Here is a 16,850-nt window from a genome sequence, read left to right as displayed (position 1 = left end):
CAGAAAGTCCTGCCCCAAACTCCAGGCAGATCTGCAGCCAGTGCTGATCGCGTGCCGTTCTGCTATTTTACAGCACCATGAAGCTGCCCCAAGTGTTGTGGGAAGCCCTGTTCCTGTTTTAGGATTCTCCCAAAGCATCAATAACAGTGCTGGTCAGACCCCATTTCCCCCCTTACAGTGTCTGTAAGCCTCTAAATCAAAACCTCTGAAGTTCTAGCACTCATGGCCCACCCCTCCATCTGGAGCATCTGCCAGCTGATATGAGGCTGATGTTTCCAGCTGAAATACTGAAATAGCTTGTTCTTTTCCATGATTCCCTTGGCAGAGGAAAACAAGCCCATTTGTTTAGAAGCTCATAAAAGAGGAGCTTTATAGTGGAACATTCATAAACTTGTTTGCGTTTGACCTTCTCCACGTTGCTGATGGTCTTGAGTTCTTGTCCAGGCATTGTGCTTGTCTGGGCTGTCTGTGGCATTTCTGAAAAACAGCCTCACCCAGAGTAATTTGCATTGCTTGGCACTCCTCAACTGATCGTTCAGACAATGCCATCTTTGCTACACTGCAGCCCTGCTATGGTGTAAAGGTGCGATGCATTGACAGCCTTGTAAAACAGCGATTGCTCCTGAAAAGAAACCTGGCTACTAATTCCATGTTGCCTTTTTTTCCTAGATTAATTGGTGCTACTCAAGAAATGGGCATTTCCCAGGCTCTTAGGTTACTATGTATTGATCTTCTGTCACTGGGGAGAAGAATCGTGCCCCTAAATTAAGGAAAATATATTCTATGAAGCCAGGCAATTAAATCTTCCGTGAGTGTGGGTCATGGAGGGCTGATACGCTTAAAAGAGACATTGTTCTGTTTCAGAGACAGTAACATCTCAGGCGCAATGTGCAAGCTAGGATCGCCGCCTTTATTTATGCCTAGAGGTAGGAGATTGGGAATGCCTTGGCTGGAGAGTGGGACCTCAAGTTTCAGGTGTAGATTCAGAATTTATCCCTGGTAACTGATATTTTGAATGGATCAAACTGAAATCTTATTTTCCACCTATGCTTTTGACAACAGGAAGGGAAGGATTCTCCAAACTGTGGCTGTGGCTGAGGCTTTGAATTCCAGTCTTGAATTACAAGCTGTCATGGATATCTGTCCATTTCCCAAGCTCTCACCTGTCTTGAAGTCTCTTATTTTCCTTTGGTCTGAAGGCATTCTTCCTCATCTTTTTTTTTGCATCTGTAAAACTTTTACATGGTTCCCCAGCCCAGACCCAGGATATCACAAACTGCTGGATGTTGAGTCCTACAGAGATACGCCAGCATGTGAGACCACCTGGGACATGTGCACTTGCAGACTGCCCAGCTCTCTGCTATGTGCAGCTTCAGATAAAATCCACCAATTCGTTAGTGTGCGTTAAGAAAGTGCGTGTAGCCAGTTGTTGCAAAACCTTCCATGCTCTGAAATACATTTTTATAGGGTACTGCTGTCCGATTTAAACTAATTCCTAGATTCAAATTGTGAGCATGGCACAATGTTGAAATAGCATGTTTCATCCGTCTCCTAATTGGTGGTAAACAAGACACAGCTGGCAGGAGATATGCAACTAGTTTAGTCCTAATTTTCCCCAAATTCCCACTGTACTTGTTAGCATAAAATGTTCCCTTTCTCAGTTTTTTTTCTGAAGACAAAAAAAGGGAAAAGAAACATAAGGCTGAAAGTCTCCATACTGGATTCAAGGTGGGAGTCCAGGATGCCAGAGACTGCTCACTTCAGCACCAGAGAAGACAGGAACATCATGTTTTATTAGCCCCTGCAAGCTGTAACAGTGATGAGAGTTAATTGCAGTTATTGGGAGATAATGTTGAGTTAACACATTTACTCGAGTAACTACCATTGTTCCCATTGGAGTCAGATGAAATGTGCACTATCATGCAATGAGTGATGTGGCAGGTCTGTGTCACTACTGTTTTAGTGCCACAGGTCTGCAGTCTGCTCCGGTGGGAATCCTCCTGAACAAGGCCTAGGGTCTGCCTCCCTCCATGCTTGCCTTTCCCATTTAGCCAGCCTTTACCTGGCATGTGTGTCAATGCTCCAGGAGAAGGACATCTGTGTAGGCACAGCATCTAAAGCAGCTGGACTGGAGTGGGCTGCCCGCACCAAGCTGTTCTGTGCTGCACATTTCATTTTCCTGTGCTTCTCTTGCTTTACCCTGGTGGTACACTCCTAATCATATTGTCCGTGCTCCCATCATTTCCTTTTTGATTACTGATTTGACTCTGTTATATTATTATTAAAGCCCAAAATGTTGGAAAGCTCTGCAATGAAGTGTAATTAGTATTTCTGACAGCATTCCTAGCTTTGTGCATCAGTCTGTGTTAGACTGTGATTTAACACCTGGTTGTTTCATTATTTGCAATATGGGGAAGGGGGATTAAGGCTTCTGAGGAGAGCAGTGCTGGCTCTGAGCCCTTTCTGGTCCAGGTCAGCTGGAGCCTTGCCAGGCCCTTGGGAAGAGCTCAAACCCACAATGGGGGACAGGCTCTCACTCCGTGAGCCTCCGCAGGACGGGGAGAGTCCCTCAAAACAGCAGACAGCTTCTGCCCATCCCTTACTTAAAAAAGGACAAAGCCACTGACTGCAGATGGTAATTCTGTGCTGAGGCTGGCTTTCCACAGGACCTTTTCTTTCTGTGATTTCTCCAAGCATTGTTCTTCTACTGAGAGCGTGTTCTCGCCTGATTAATCCCCTTTGTGTTCTTTGCCTTTGTTTCCCAGGCCCATGTGTTCGATCTGAGTGTTAATAAGTATGAAGCTATATGCACCCAAGTAGTGGTGGCCAAGAAGAAAAACAAAATAACCCACATCCAGTTTAACCCTGTCTACCCTGTTGTCATCATTGGAGATGACCGAGGCCACGTTACCTGCCTGAAGCTCTCTCCCAACCTGCGCAGGATGCCCAAGGTAAGGACAACCAGCATTCCCCTAACTGAGGCACTTACTCACAGCGGGTCTCATAGTGCCTTCTTCTGTACAATGAGGTTGGCCAAGCTCCCCTCACTTGCAAGCCACTTAAGATTACCCCAAGCATTTTAAGTAGGATATCTGGGATGTCAGATCCCTGCCCTCTGTTCCTCTCCAAGTAAGAAGGCTCAGTTCCCTCCTAGGCAGGAACAGGAGTGGTGGGAAGGGGGGTTGCTGTTTGTGCAATAATTGTGAGTGAGAAGGCATTTTCTCACTGTGCTCCAGGCAAGCCCATAAGCTCTGCAGAGGTTCACATCTTTCCAAAGCTCACATCTTTTCTGAGTTTTGGATTTTGTTTGCAAAATTCCTTGGAACCAAGTAAAAGAGGTCCTAACCCCTCCCAAGTCCTCCTACAGAGTCCATGCTGCATGTCCTCTTGTGCTCCTGCATCATCAGAGTTTGTCCTCTGACCGCTGTATATCACCCCTTCTGTAAATATGCAAGTACTATCTTTCATTAATGAGAAGACATGGGATCCTTGTCTCAAATGACAGGAATGAGATGCACAAGCCCCTTTCTCTCTTTCTACCTGGCCGTAAGGGACAGTCATGCAGGATGCTGACCTCTCCCACCAGATTCCTTTATTAGACTTTCTTTCTAGGCCTCAGAGAGCCATGAGCCGTATTGCTGTAAAAGGCAACCCCCTTTCTAAGCCCATATAATTCTCATACCCAGTTGTTGCATTTAATGGAGCATTTTCAGTTTCAGGCTTTTTAGAACTGATCCAAGAAAGCAATCTCTCAGGATGATCATATTTTATTTGTACATCCCCAAAGGCTTTATATACTCTGCTAACCCTCCGTATTAAGCATGGTCTTTGTCCAGAAACTAATCACGCTGGTGTCAATCTAGAATGTTTTGACTGATTTTAAACAAGTTCCTTCATCTGGACACTGCTGGAAATGAGAATGTGCTAAGAGAGTAGAGAAAACACAGCAGCATGGCAGTCTGTTTGGGGATGGGGCACGGGAGCCATGGAGGAGAATGTCTCGTACACCTCAGGCTTTTTTATTTCCATCAAAATCACAGTCCGAGACCATCAGAGCTCTTGGGGCTGCCATCACTCTGGCTCAGGTCAAGTTTCCTTGTTGATTTATGAGTCCTTCCTGGTCATGTGTCAGCCACAGTGTCTGTCACTGGCCCTGGTTTCACAAGGGTTCACCAGTGGAGACTGGTCACACACACAAGCGTGGCTGCTCTCCTCTACACTGAAAGCAGCCAGCTGTACAGTTAGCAGCACCCGACAAGACTCCACAGTGGGTCAGAAGGAATTTGAGTGTCTCCTTACAAATCTGGTGGCCAGCAGCAGCACTGCATGCAGGTATGAATGTTGTTCTCTCTTAAAATCCTGTCCCTTTGCAAACTTTCTTCAGAGTTGAATTGCATGTTGTTGACAAGGCCATTTAAGCTGTGAGTTCAGGAACAGCACAATCACTGCTGACCTTAAATGAAAAGGTACCATATCCCAGGCATGTATAAATGGGATGGAAATGATGGACTCTGCTGCTCTGATGTTATTAAGCTGTCTTCTGCTTACTTGGTTAGGTTTGAAGGGACATTGAACACTGAATTGAATGTTTCCTCCACATGTAGAGAAGGAGGAGTGATGTTTAGGCATGGCTGCTGATGTGTGCAGGTCCCCTGGCTAAAGCCAGCTTTTGTCTAAAAGTGATGAAAAACCTAAGGAGAGGTGACATGCAGTGGCAGTGGCAGAGTGGTGGAGGCAGATCGGGCCCAGCCAACCTAGCTGCCTTTTTGTGCTGTGAGTGGACAAGTGAGTGGGGTCACTGAGCCCATCCTACATGGCAGATGTGGCACCTGCAGTGCCAAATGATGGTGTCAGGGACACTGCGGTGGGGAGATTAGCTGCTGTGAGAAGATGTCTTGATAGAGGGCAATCAAGCGTGGGCAGAACAGGCAGTGCCGTCCACAGAAAATGCCGCTCTGTGTGTTTGGGCCATGGCGGGTGTCCTCCTGTTCCCCTCCTCCCTGTGCCAGTGCCTGCTTTCATGTCCTTAGCAGCAACCTCCCAGCCATGGCTGTGAGGGTATCGTCTCACTGTGGGGATCCAGGTGTGCTTTCAGAGTATCGATCCCAGCTGCTTTGGAGGTCAAATCAGTGTGCTCTTTAAACCCTTGTGCTGCGCAGCCAGTTTTCCTCTGTAAAATGGCTTAACTCCTCCATCTCGTCTGGCAGTGCCCAGACCTGGCTTAACATGAGCACAATATCCATAGGCTTTTTAAAAGCGCAAACGGTCCAAAACTGTGCAGAGGAGCCCTGACATTCTGGCTATCCCCTTGCAGATAGAGAAGCCTGTTTGTGCCTTGGTTGGTACCTGGATACCATGGTCTGGGCTTTCTGGTACTTGATCCCTGCAGAGGCCTTGGGAGAAACCTGTTTGAACCCCATGAGGAGAAGCTGCAGCCAGTGCTTCCAGTGGTAGCGGCCTTCTCCACCCACCCTGATGTCTGTGCTATCTGATGATGTTTCTGGTGGCTCTTTTGGAAAGGGGAAGGTGCCTTTCACTGAGGGTTTGGCAGAACTCGGTGTGCTGATGGGACACAGCAGCCAGGTGCCTCATCTGGGTCTCATGTCCCTCTCTTTCCTGCCAGTGTCAAAAGGGTTTGGCTGTGTAGTTCCTCTACCAGCTTCCCACACAGCTGGGACAGCTGCTCTTGACAGGTATGACTAGCAGACTAATCACCCTGTTGAGAAAGAGCTCTTAATAGCCACATGTCACTCCAAACCTGCTTTCTTCCCCTAAAAATAGATGCAGTGCTGTCTGCTCCATGTTCTGCAGATTCCTTGGCAGTAGCTGGGGCTTCCAGATAGGGCTCACCAAGAAGAGACTGAGCTAACTTCATCCCACTGGGATTTCAGCTGTTCTGAATTTATTTTGGTTTGTCTATTAGTTAAAGCCAGTGCAGTGGATTAGTGGAAATGGGGAGGGTGGGTTCTCATCAGACCTTGGTTTGTTCTTCTGTTTGTGTCCTTGAGAGATGTCAGGGGAGGTTCAGCAGCTTTTAAAATAATTCACAGGGTTGATCTGTAGCTTAATTAATTCATGTTTGTAAAACACTTTGGGATCTTTCAGAAGTCTTAGTTAATACTTCAAGTTTTGCAGTCAGTAGCATTGGTGCAGCTCAATTTATGAGTGCTTGGCAGAACAATAAGCCAAGGGGAAACCTTTTTGAAAGCACTCAGGCTGCGTTTTCAGAAGTGACTTTCACCAAGACAGGTAGTAAAAGCTTCAAAAACAGCCTGAGGTCCCATCAACTCCTCGTGATTTCTGACCTCCTAATTCATTCAGTGGCATGTGGGAAAAGATGCCCTTCATGAGCACCCCAATCTTTTGAGGCAGCTGGGGACAGAGGCTCTGCCACCTATTAGGCACTGGGGTTGAGGGCACATCTGGGTGCAGGGAGCACACGGAGATCCCTCTGCTTGTGCAGTCATTGGGCATCCTTGCTCCACACTGCCGTGCCAAGCCATACCCCGGTGCCAGATGCGGCACACTATATAACCCTGGCTCTGCGCTGGTGCTGCACCGCGCTGCCTTGCTGTGAGGCCCGTTGTCTCTGGGACTGTGCAGTGCTGATGGGGTGAATGTGGAGTCCCATGGCAGAGGATTTGCAGTCTAAGTGCCACCAGCCCGGTCCTGCATTGGAAGTGCTGCCACACAGCCCCACTCAGGCAGCAGGTATTTTACCCTGTAGGGAACACTGGTGAAACTTGTTTGGATCCTTCTGCTTGGAGCTCAGAAATGGAAATGCTTGTGTTATTTTTAGATGGAGCAGTAAGAACAAGTGGCTCTCTGCTGTCATGCTGGCCACTTTTGGACTCCACATTCTCCTTAAATACTGTTGGGCAGGAATTGTTTAACTAATAAAGTACTGTTCTTAATTTGTAATGACCTTGGTGGTTGAGTTCACCTGAGAGAAGCATTGCTGTGAGAAGAATGAGTATGGGGCAGAGCTGTTTAATTAGTAAACCTTTCTGGCTTCTTTTCGTTTGGAGGTTGGAGGAAATTAAAGCTTTTTGTCATCACAGTCAGAAGAATGTAGCTGCTCATGGGCTTTGGTTTGTTTTTTTAAAAACTGCTAGAATAGCCTGGCACAAGCTCTGTCAGTACCAAAGGCAAACAGGAGAGAATCAAAATAATGTAAAGATTTTTTAGAAACCTAACAGTTGGGAGGGCACAGTGGAGTGGAAGAGGAAAAGAAAGCAGGTCAGAGAAAGGTTATAATGAAGCATTTGTTGAGGCTAAGAAAAATTCCTTGGCCCACATCCAGGCTCATGGCCAGGGAGGTAGCTGGCCACTTGGTGTGATGATTATCTTGGAGGGTCTTTGTTCCTACCTTCACTACTTTCTCTGTCCCTCAGGAACAATCAAGTTACTTCCCAGAGAGTAAATCTTTAGTGAGAGGATCTAGCTGTGACTCAGGCTCTTTGTGGCTGGGCCTGAGGATCTGGGAGGGATCAGTCAGGATTCAAGGGGGCTGAGAGTGGGAAGATGCGGAGGTTTTCAGGAGGTGAAGGTGGGAAGGGTGTTTGGAGAGGATTGATGGAAGTGTGGGAAGATTTAGGGAGACATTAGGAGAGGGGCTGAAGTCTCTTCTCCAGCCTACCCCCCCAAGCAGTGCCTTCTTCACAATATCCTGGGCACAAGGATGCCCCCTCCTCATACGCCCCAGCAGGGCCCAGAGCACACAGTACTTTTTGGACAAGGGACCCTGTTTTTGTCCCTGTCTCTACCCTGCTTTGAGGGGATGCAGCTCAGGTCCAGAGCTGGCACTGAGCTAGGAAAGTGTGAACACAGGTTCTGGTGTGATCGGCTTGCTGTATGCTTGGTCCTGAACCTCACTGCTTTGTAGTCATGTATTGCCATGATTAGAGTGACAGGGAGAAACTAGGAAGAGTTAAGGATCATGAGTTTCTGTTCTTTGTGTTTTTCTGTAGTCGCACGAGCTGTTTCAGTAGCTGTGTGGGATGAGCCGGCTAGCAGTGGGAGAGGGACCTAAACTCTGTCACTTCTGTCCTGTGAGTTGCAGTCCGTTCTCACACGGGACTGTCTGTATTTGCTGGAGGAAGCAACAGATTAGATAGGCTGTACAAGGTCATGTCAGTCCTGGACTGGGGAGTGGTTTAGCACTGGGAAAACTACATTTTGTCTTCAAACTTTTTATTTTAACAGCTCTCAAGTGATATCATTCTCTCTGAGAGAAAACTGCTCATCTCTCCTTTCCGAACCACTCAGAAACCTTGCTCCTCTGGTGATGTTATTCCTAGTCTCTCTGTTTTCATGCAATCTATTCCACTATAGTTGAGATTCACGCGGTCACTTCTGTGTAGCTTGAGTGGTGGCTGGGTTTCCTTGCGTCTCTTCAGGGCGGGCTAATCGTGCAGTGACCCAAATGCACAGAGCACAAGCAGTGCTGGAGGTATTCGGCCTCAAGTGCTGCTGTGCATCTTGTGCCTCACATACATCGGGATTGCTGCCTCCAGATGTGTCTTGGACCCCTGATAAGGAGGCACATGCAAATAGGCTTGGGTCTTGTAAAAAGTTACCCCCAGCTTGACAGCTTTGCTTCCTCTGAGATTTGCAAGTGCTTTTTGATTTCCTCTCAGTCACTCGCCTGTTATTTAGGCTACTTGCATATCGCTGCTCCCTGTACTATTATGAGAACAGTCAAACACTGTGGGGTGGATCCAGGACTCATGAAATCCTGCTTCTGCCCTTTCACAGCTTTTGTGTGTCACCTGTGTAGGCCATTTAAGGGCAGATGTTTTAAGTAGTCAGACACTATGCCTCACTGATTGAAATGAGAGAGTAGGTACCAGTTTGCTTTAACTCTGGAGCTGGCTCCCTCAAAATCTTCATCTTCTGGTGGCTCACCTGAGTGATATGGAGATGCTAACACTGCCCCAGGTCTTTGGGTACCCTGCAGGCTGTGGGAAACTCAGGCGCTGTGGTCATGAGCTGCTGCATGTGCACCATACCAGCATGCTGCTTCCCTGGGAAAGGGCCAGGAGTCTCCCGCAAGTCCATGTCTTGGCCTGGAGTTAGGATCATGTAAACTCTTGGCGATTAGCTAAATTCAGTGCTCGCCCATTTGGGTTTATATTTGGGTCTGGGTAGAACTGTCTCTGGATATCAGACACCACATCTGAAGGGCAGCAGACCACACCACAGGGAGAGGAGCTCGTGAAATATGCTTGCTCAGTGGCCTCACTGGGTACTTTCCATGCTTGCCCTGGCTCAATTTGGGCCTTGACATGCAGAGAAAGGTCCTGTCTCCTTCTTAGCAGCAGTGCTGGGGTCTGTGAGCACATGCTTTCTGTCTCTTCTCCCAGGGTTGACCATGCAGGTCAAGTTCAAGATCCAAGTTCTCTCAGCTGGAACACGCTGTGAATCCTGCAGACCTCAGGAGAAAGCTCCTTTGGGTTGTCCTCATCACAGTGGGTGATGCTTTCTGCTCTGTCTAAAGAGACAGTGTTCAGCTTTTTAAAGCAGCATCTGGTCCAGCTAGTGTCTTTTGAGTCCTGGATATTTGTTTTCTGTGGTCTTCACCCTCTGCTGGTATCTCATGCCACAACCTTCCATCCAGACCAGGGGAACACAAACTGTTGCTGCAAAGAAGAAGGGAATAGTTTGATCTCCTCATTTATGGTGATTAGGATACTGGTTATGGGCAGTAAGAAAGATGGAGGTCAGAGAGTTGGGGAGAGGGATGAACTGGGAGGATAGCTATGCCCTGGCATTGACACCTTGGTATGAGAAGGAAACCCAGCACTGGAGATCTTTAAGAGCAGGTTAGAGGCACATCTGTAGACAGGCTTAGGCTGCGCTGAGCCTGCCTTGGAGCAGGAAGGTCCTGAATGGTTGCTGTGACAGTTCCCACTGTCTGCGCATGCTGGTCGTAGCGCACACCAAAGCCAGCAAGAGGCAGTACCGCTTGTGTACAGCTTGTCAGTGTATGATTAGCATTACTGTGTCCTGCAGCCATTTTGCTAGGCAGATCTGTGACTCATAACTATAAATGAACATCTATTGAAGGGAATACTGATATTCACTGACAAAACAGACTCTCCTCCCCCTTCTACCCTGCTCCTTCCCCTCAGTCTCTCACTGCCCTGCCACTGCACTGGGAACTCCACTGCCAGGTAGAGCTTCACAGCCCCCCAAGTGTCCTCCTTCCTCCAGTATCTCAGATCAGGATATTTAAGAATCTGAAGACTTTGGATATTTGTGTGGAGATCCTGGACATATCCACTGTGCACAGAAGAGTGGCTCTACAGCACGAATCCAGATATCTTGAGAGTGTCACACCACAGGTATGAAGAGTTCTGGATCCGGACAAAGATGTGGCAGCCTTAGACACCAACGCTGTTTAGAGAGCTAACACAAACCAGCCATCAGTAGATCTAAAGGGCTTGAATCTTCTCTCATGAAATCAGTTTTCTTTGTTTCCAGTGAAATTACTTTTGTTTTGCATCAGAGTATGTAAAAGGAGAAGAGAGTCCTATGTATCTGCAGTGTTTAACTGGACCTCAAGGTCAAAGAGCGGGGGGAAGAGAGGTCTTCTTTTCTCTATTCCTGGTCATGTGTCTCCAACCTTGTTTTTGTTGTGTAGTATGCTTTTCACTGACCTTTCTCTTTGGTGGTTGGTAGAGAGACAACATCAGCGTCTTTGCAGGTTATTTTAAGCTGAAGTCAATTCTCAGTGGTCAGGATGGAGTGCATTTAGTATGTGAAGTGGGAACACTAGCAATTTGAACAAGAGAAGGTCCCATTTTAGGAGAATTCAATAGTACTTATAAATTATTTCTCAAGTGCAAGGCTCATCCTGTGAGATGCTGAGTGCAGCCTGTGGGGTACTGAGTTCCATAGCCTGGGACTGACTTTGACTTATTTGTTTCCTCTTTGAAGATCTGTGTAATAAAAGGGTTTCCCAAGTTGGAAAGTGAAGTAAGACTGTTCCACATTGCAATGCTAGGGGTTTGGAGAGAGGTTTGGGGGAAAAGCTTGGGTGATTTGTTTCTGTGATCAATGATAGTCAAGTCACTGAGTTAAACATCCGTTTTCTGAACTAAAGCTAGTGTGTTTCCATCAAATTTGCAGCTCTCTGAGTATTCAGAGGTAACTGGAATCTGAATTTGGCCCTGCAGAATAGTTCTGGTGAGGCCTTATTTTATTCCTTCCTTTGTACTTCTCCATGCTGGTACAGTTATGTTGATATAAGAGGTGCTTTGTGTGAAGGCTTTGCATCCTCTTCCTTGTGAACAGGTTGTGTGTGTACTTCAGCGCTCATCACCCTGGGGCTGTGTGGAGCCCAGGTTGACGTGCTCCCAGGGCTCTAGTAGGTTGGGCTTTGCTTCTCCACAGCTCGGGCCATCGCTTGCTGCCCTGGGAAATGCCTCTTGCACAAGACTAAGCAGCCCTCCTTCGCATCTTCAGAGGACTTGCTGTGGGCTAGATCCGACACCTGTGATTGCCTGAATGTGTCCTTTCAGCTTGCACAGCTCCTCCTGAAAGCTGAAGTCTCTGCTCTCTCCAGAGCCTTGGCAGGAAGCTATTTGGCAGCAGAGAAGTGGGCGCAGTGTAGTATTACGGCAAGAGAGGCCCTGCCCTGCCTCGCAGTCTGCCTGGCTTGCTCTTCCTCCCTGTTTCCTTATTGTAGCCACCCTCTGTGGATTCATTTCTATGCTCATGACTTAAATCCTTTCCAGAAAAATGAAGGCACCTTAGAAATCCCTGTTCTTTGCACGGAGAATAGACACAGAACAAAGACAGAGCCAGCATGCATCAAACTGAGCCCCGTGGGAATGGGCCTCTTTCAAAGCGTGCCCTCGGCAGAGCCAGTGAGGCAGACTTTCTGGGACACTTGTTCTCCGAGTAATGTCTGGATCCATTTATGTTGCACTGAGAGCAGGTTTGCCAGCCTGCAGCCTCTTCTGCAGAGGCTATTCAGTGCTCAGCCCCCTGCCATAACTGATTAGGGCTCCTTGCTGACAGAGGTAACGTGGATGCTTATCCTGCAGGTCATCTGAGGATGAGCCATTCTTTCGGCAGAGATTCCTGAACAGCTATGAGGAGGGCATCTATTACTGAGAGCTGGCTCTGCCCCAGGGTGTGGAGGAGGAAAGCTTGTTAGCTTGGCCTCTGAGTCGCAGGTGCATTTGAAGGGCAAGGTGATGCTTTTCATGAGGACACAGTGTAAAGCAGTGGTGAGAGCCCAGGAGACCCAGCCCTAGTCCTGGCCTTGGCCTCTGAGTCTCCTTGGACGAGATGCAGCTCCTCTCCACGCTTGGCACCCATGCTGGCAAAGTGCGATGATGACATGCATCTCCCTGGGAGCTGCTGTGGTTGAGCAAGAGGTGTCCATTATCACCACAGACCTGCTCCCCTACTCCCTCTCTTCTACTACTCCCCTGCTCCCTCTCTTCTCCATACTTCACTCCAGCTGATCTGCTGAGCACTTTGGGGACATGTCTGTCGCACTCATACCTCAGGCCAACAGCTGGGCCAAGGAGGCTCTGTGGAGGGGAGGAGGAGCGGAGCTGAAGTTCAGGGTGTGCTGGTGCCCCTGTCCCTTCAGGGCCCGGTGCCTGACAGGGTCTCCTGCCTCCCTGCGGTTGTCCATCACAGGACAGTTGGATGTCACAGGCCATCAAACCCAAAATTTCAGATCAGGGCAGCCAGATCCCTGGGGAACTGGTGAAAATTAGGAAGTGGAAGGAGGCACCGAGAGATCCTTTGCTTTCAGCCTGCAGACACAGCACCGATGTGCGTGCTGTTGTGACTCCAACTGTACTGGCCCTGTGTGACTCCTCAGCGTAGTCTGTCCTGGCAGGCAGAGGGGTGAGAAGGGGAGGATGAGAGTGTGGGTCCTGGCATGGGGCGGAAGGAAGAGGTAGCAGTAGTATGGGCGAAAGGACAGGAGGGCTATAGAGCTGGATCTCTGGGGAAGCAAAGAAAAGCAGGGACCCATGGGTGTCCAAGACAGCAAAGCATGCAAAATCCTGGGACACAGGTGAGCAGCTCTCCATTAGCTCTGCACCTCCACAGGGATGGATTTGGCCCCCATTTGTGCTGGTCACGCAATTTAGGTGGAAAAATGTAACTAATTCTCTCCATCCCCTGGCTGTGCGGTGTCCTGGGCACCTTTCCCTGAGGATTCACTCAGCAGGGGTGGTAAATGGGACATTTTCCTTAATTTACAAGACCCATCCCAGTCATGTTTTTGCTTTGCCCCAGTGACCCCAGCAACTCCCCAGGCAAGTGCAGAGCTCAGAGAAGGTGGCTGTGCTGGGATTTTACTCTGCTTCAATCTCTTTGGCTTTTCCTTCCTTGTAATATTTGCATAACTTGTCCCTAGGCATCATCTGGGTGCTCAGGGGCACCTTGGTGAGCCTGGTGGCATCTGCCCTGGTGACAAAGGCAGCAAGTTAGACAGGACCTGGAGTGGGAGGGGATGGGCTGCAAGAGCCAGAGGAACGGCTTGAGATTTGGCATATCCCTGTAACTGCTCCTGAGCTCCTGCCAGAGCCTAGCACAGCCTTCCCCAAACAGCCGGCCAGGGTTAGAAAGGGCTGAGGCTGCTGGGGAGACCACAGAGGGCAGTTCCCTTCTGGGAGAGTGTCTCTCTCCTGCTGTAAAACACATCCCCGATATGTGTGTGTAAAATGCCCTGCGCATCCAGACTTGCTGTGCATTTGCTGACACCGGGCACATAGATTTACAGTCGTCCCTGCCCCTGTGCACCCTGATGAAAAGGCTCATGCTGAGTTTATCACCCAGCCTCTGCCATGCCTCTCCCCCTCCACACGCTCGTGCCAGCTACCAGCCTCCTATGAAAGAAAAGAAAGGGAGACACCTGTGCCAGCAGGCAGGCCAAATAAATGTTTCTTGCTCAAATTAATTCGATAGGCTCAATGGGGAATTGTTTAAATGAGAGAAGGGAAGGCATCGTAGATGAATAAAGTATCTCGCTGCTCATGGTGACGGAGCTGACGCAAAAGGATTATTTTTATCCTGTGGAGAAAAGGAAGAAAAAAAGAGTCCTCCGAAGCAGACGAGAAGAGAGGCTGCGTTACAGTCCTGCTGGTGTCGGGAGCTGCAGCGGCCTCTGCAATCAAAGCGCTTCAGCAGCTCCAAGCCTTTCCTGGAGGGAAACTGTTACGCTCTCATTCACTGACTGTTTCCTTGGGATGGGGCGCAAGGCTCCAGGCGTGTGGGGCAGCCCTGTGGCAAACTTCCCCTGCTCTCCCCTGCTCTCCCCTCCTGTCTCCCAGCAGGGAGCTGCCCCCCATCCTACTGCTCCTGGTGTGGGGTTAGTCTGAGCTCCTTGGGGTCCTGGTAAGTCCTTTTTGTTGTTATACTGTGGACCATGTCCCATGAGCTGTGTGCTTGCCGTGTGGTGCCCCGTCGGTGCAGCTCTCCCACCACCCTTCCTGGTGCCGACTGGAGCACAAGGATCATTTCACGCATCTGGCCTTGTTGCTCCCATTTCTTGTGGTGGGACAGCGTGGGCTGTTTCACAGCAGCACAGGAGTGCCGGATCCCAGCCAGACGGCAATTCCTCTCACCCCAAGCCTTTTGGGAGAATGCTGTCTCCCCACCACCCGGTGTTTGTGCAGGGAACTGTCCCTGCTCATACACAGTATCTTGCATTTATCCCTTTTTAAATCACCTCCTGGTTTTCCAAGCCGTATCTCCAGTGCATCGAGGTCATTTCAAATTCCCATCCTGCCTTCCTGAACACCTGCAGCTTTCCCATCTGTCCCAGTGCCCAAGCATTAACAGAAACACTGACCAAAACAAGTCCAGACCACGGACACCGTGCACTGCACACAACACGTCCCTCTGGGTACGGCTATCCAGCTGGGTCTTATGAGCTTGTACCCATTTTATCTAGGCCTTTTGCCTCACTTGAAGGTAAGTACATCAAGGCTGGCAGTAGCAAAGTCTTCCTAAAGTCAAGGTAAATAACATCATTGGCTCCTTCCCTATCCACAAGGTCTATTACCTTGTAGCAGAAAGAAATCAGATTGTTCAGCATGTTTCGGTACGAATTGTGTTAGCTGGGATTCATCTCCTTGCAGTCACTTACAAACAGGTTGTTGGTTTGTTCCACTCGTTTTCTGCAAAGTGAGGTTAAACTGAGAGGCTAGGATTTTCCTTTTTTAGGACAACTACCACATTTGCCTCTTTCACCTTTCCAATCCCTGTCATCCTCTGATATTCTCCAAGATCAGTGCTTGGGTTTAAGTCCATTAGGTCGAGCCAATTTGAAGACAGCTGATTTACCAAGGGACTGGGGCTGTTGTAGCTAGGACAGTCTAACATTGTAAGCAAACCAAGGCCTGTGGGCAGAGATTAGATCTTTTATTAGACAAACAGATACACCTGGGAAGAAAAGACAAGTGTGTGTGCCCTAAAGCTTGTGTTTTGTTTTCTACATATATATTAGTTGAGCTAGTAAAAGGCGTTGGTTCTCCCTGCCAGCCTGTGCTGCCTGAGTACGCTCTAACCCACGGCTTGGTCAGTGGGGGCCGAGATCTCCCCACTTTGTTTCTGGTATCAGCTGTGATATCCCAGGAGTTGGGAACTGCAGGAAAGGGGAATGGATGTCCACTGAAGGATTCTATTGAGCCAGAAAAAGGCACTCAAAAGTTCTCATTTTATCTGGCCTGGGCAAACCATAGGGCATCCAGCAGGAGTGAAAGAAATTAATTATTTAGTGTCTTTCGTGTCATTTTTAAAAAAAAGGAGAGCTGGGTTTGCTGCACAGTTAGAGTTCATAATAGAGCAGAGCCAGGGAGCACAAGCCTGACGGACTGGGCTTCAATTACAACTGCTTATTCAAGGAGAAAAGCTGCACTGTTAAAGTTCTGCAGCCCAAACAGCTCCCGCAACCTGGGGGCTGGGAAACTTGGGCTGCAGAAGGAAAGGCAGCTCCAGCATGAGCAACCTCTGCTCGTCTGCTGGCCGCTGCCCAGGCCCTGCCCCCAGAGCAGGGAGAGCTTCTGCGAGCTCTGGCCTGAAGTAAGGTTTCTCAGGATGGAAATCCTGGGGTGGCCTTAGGGGACAAAACCTCCCAGAGAGACCTATAGTTTCAGTGGCCAGGCTCTGGCTGCCTTTGGTGGGAGAAGCTGCAAGTCACATCCCGCTTCCCTGCGTAGGGAAGTTTGCTTCTTCAAGCTCCTATCCAGAGAAGCACTGACAGGCCATGATTTCTCTGAGACCGGTGCTGTAGAACAAATCTTCTGCAAACAGACAGATCTTCATTTTGAGTCCAGGTTAGCCTGAGGTGTAACTCCCAAGGAGTTTGCTGAGAGCCCTGAAAATCTTATTTACACAGTGGAGACCTTGTGGACAGGCTCACACATGCTGTCTGGGGACTTGTGCACGGCTGGAAGCATTACAGAGGCCGGAGAGGGCAGCAGAAGTGCTTGGCAAGGCAGGGGCGGCTGAGAGCGTGCACCAGCACACCGGCTCCTGGGGCGGGGATGAGGGCTGGAGGGTCAGATGTTGTGGGTACCTGCTGGACCACGTGGAGAGAAAAGCACCAAGACAAGCATAAGATCACCATCGCCTACCTGACTACCTGCAGAGGAAGAAAGGGAGAGGACTTATAAGAGAAAAGGGCTTGGTGGCCCCCTTAATTGCTCCAGCCCTTGGTTCCCTCATCTCTGAAACAGCTGTAACAGTTGTCTCGGGCTGAGCAGGGGTTTCCCAGGAGCAGGGCAACTGGCTTCTCCCCTCCATCCCTGCTCCTCACCCAGGTTGGATTTGCTGGCTGGGGTTTGTTGGAGGAGGTGCAGTCTTGTGCCCCC

At 49.1% G+C, this 16,850-nt stretch overlaps 1 protein-coding gene across 2 annotated transcripts in view; it reads left to right on the top strand.

Annotated features, from left to right (window-relative positions):
- Positions 1 to 16,850, top strand: part of LOC135323455 (dynein axonemal intermediate chain 1-like) — a 149,167-nt gene that overhangs the window by 115,067 nt on the left and 17,250 nt on the right. For both annotated transcript variants that reach the window (XM_064501893.1, XM_064501894.1), the window contains exon 19: positions 2,766 to 2,951. In XM_064501893.1, the coding sequence (XP_064357963.1) occupies positions 2,766 to 2,951 (186 nt within the window). The remainder of the gene's footprint in view (positions 1 to 2,765; positions 2,952 to 16,850) is intronic.

This window comes from Dromaius novaehollandiae, chromosome Z (assembly GCF_036370855.1).
Source record: "Dromaius novaehollandiae isolate bDroNov1 chromosome Z, bDroNov1.hap1, whole genome shotgun sequence".
Taxonomy (NCBI): Eukaryota; Metazoa; Chordata; class Aves; order Casuariiformes; family Dromaiidae; genus Dromaius; species Dromaius novaehollandiae.
This window is presented reverse-complemented; position numbering and strand designations above follow the sequence as displayed.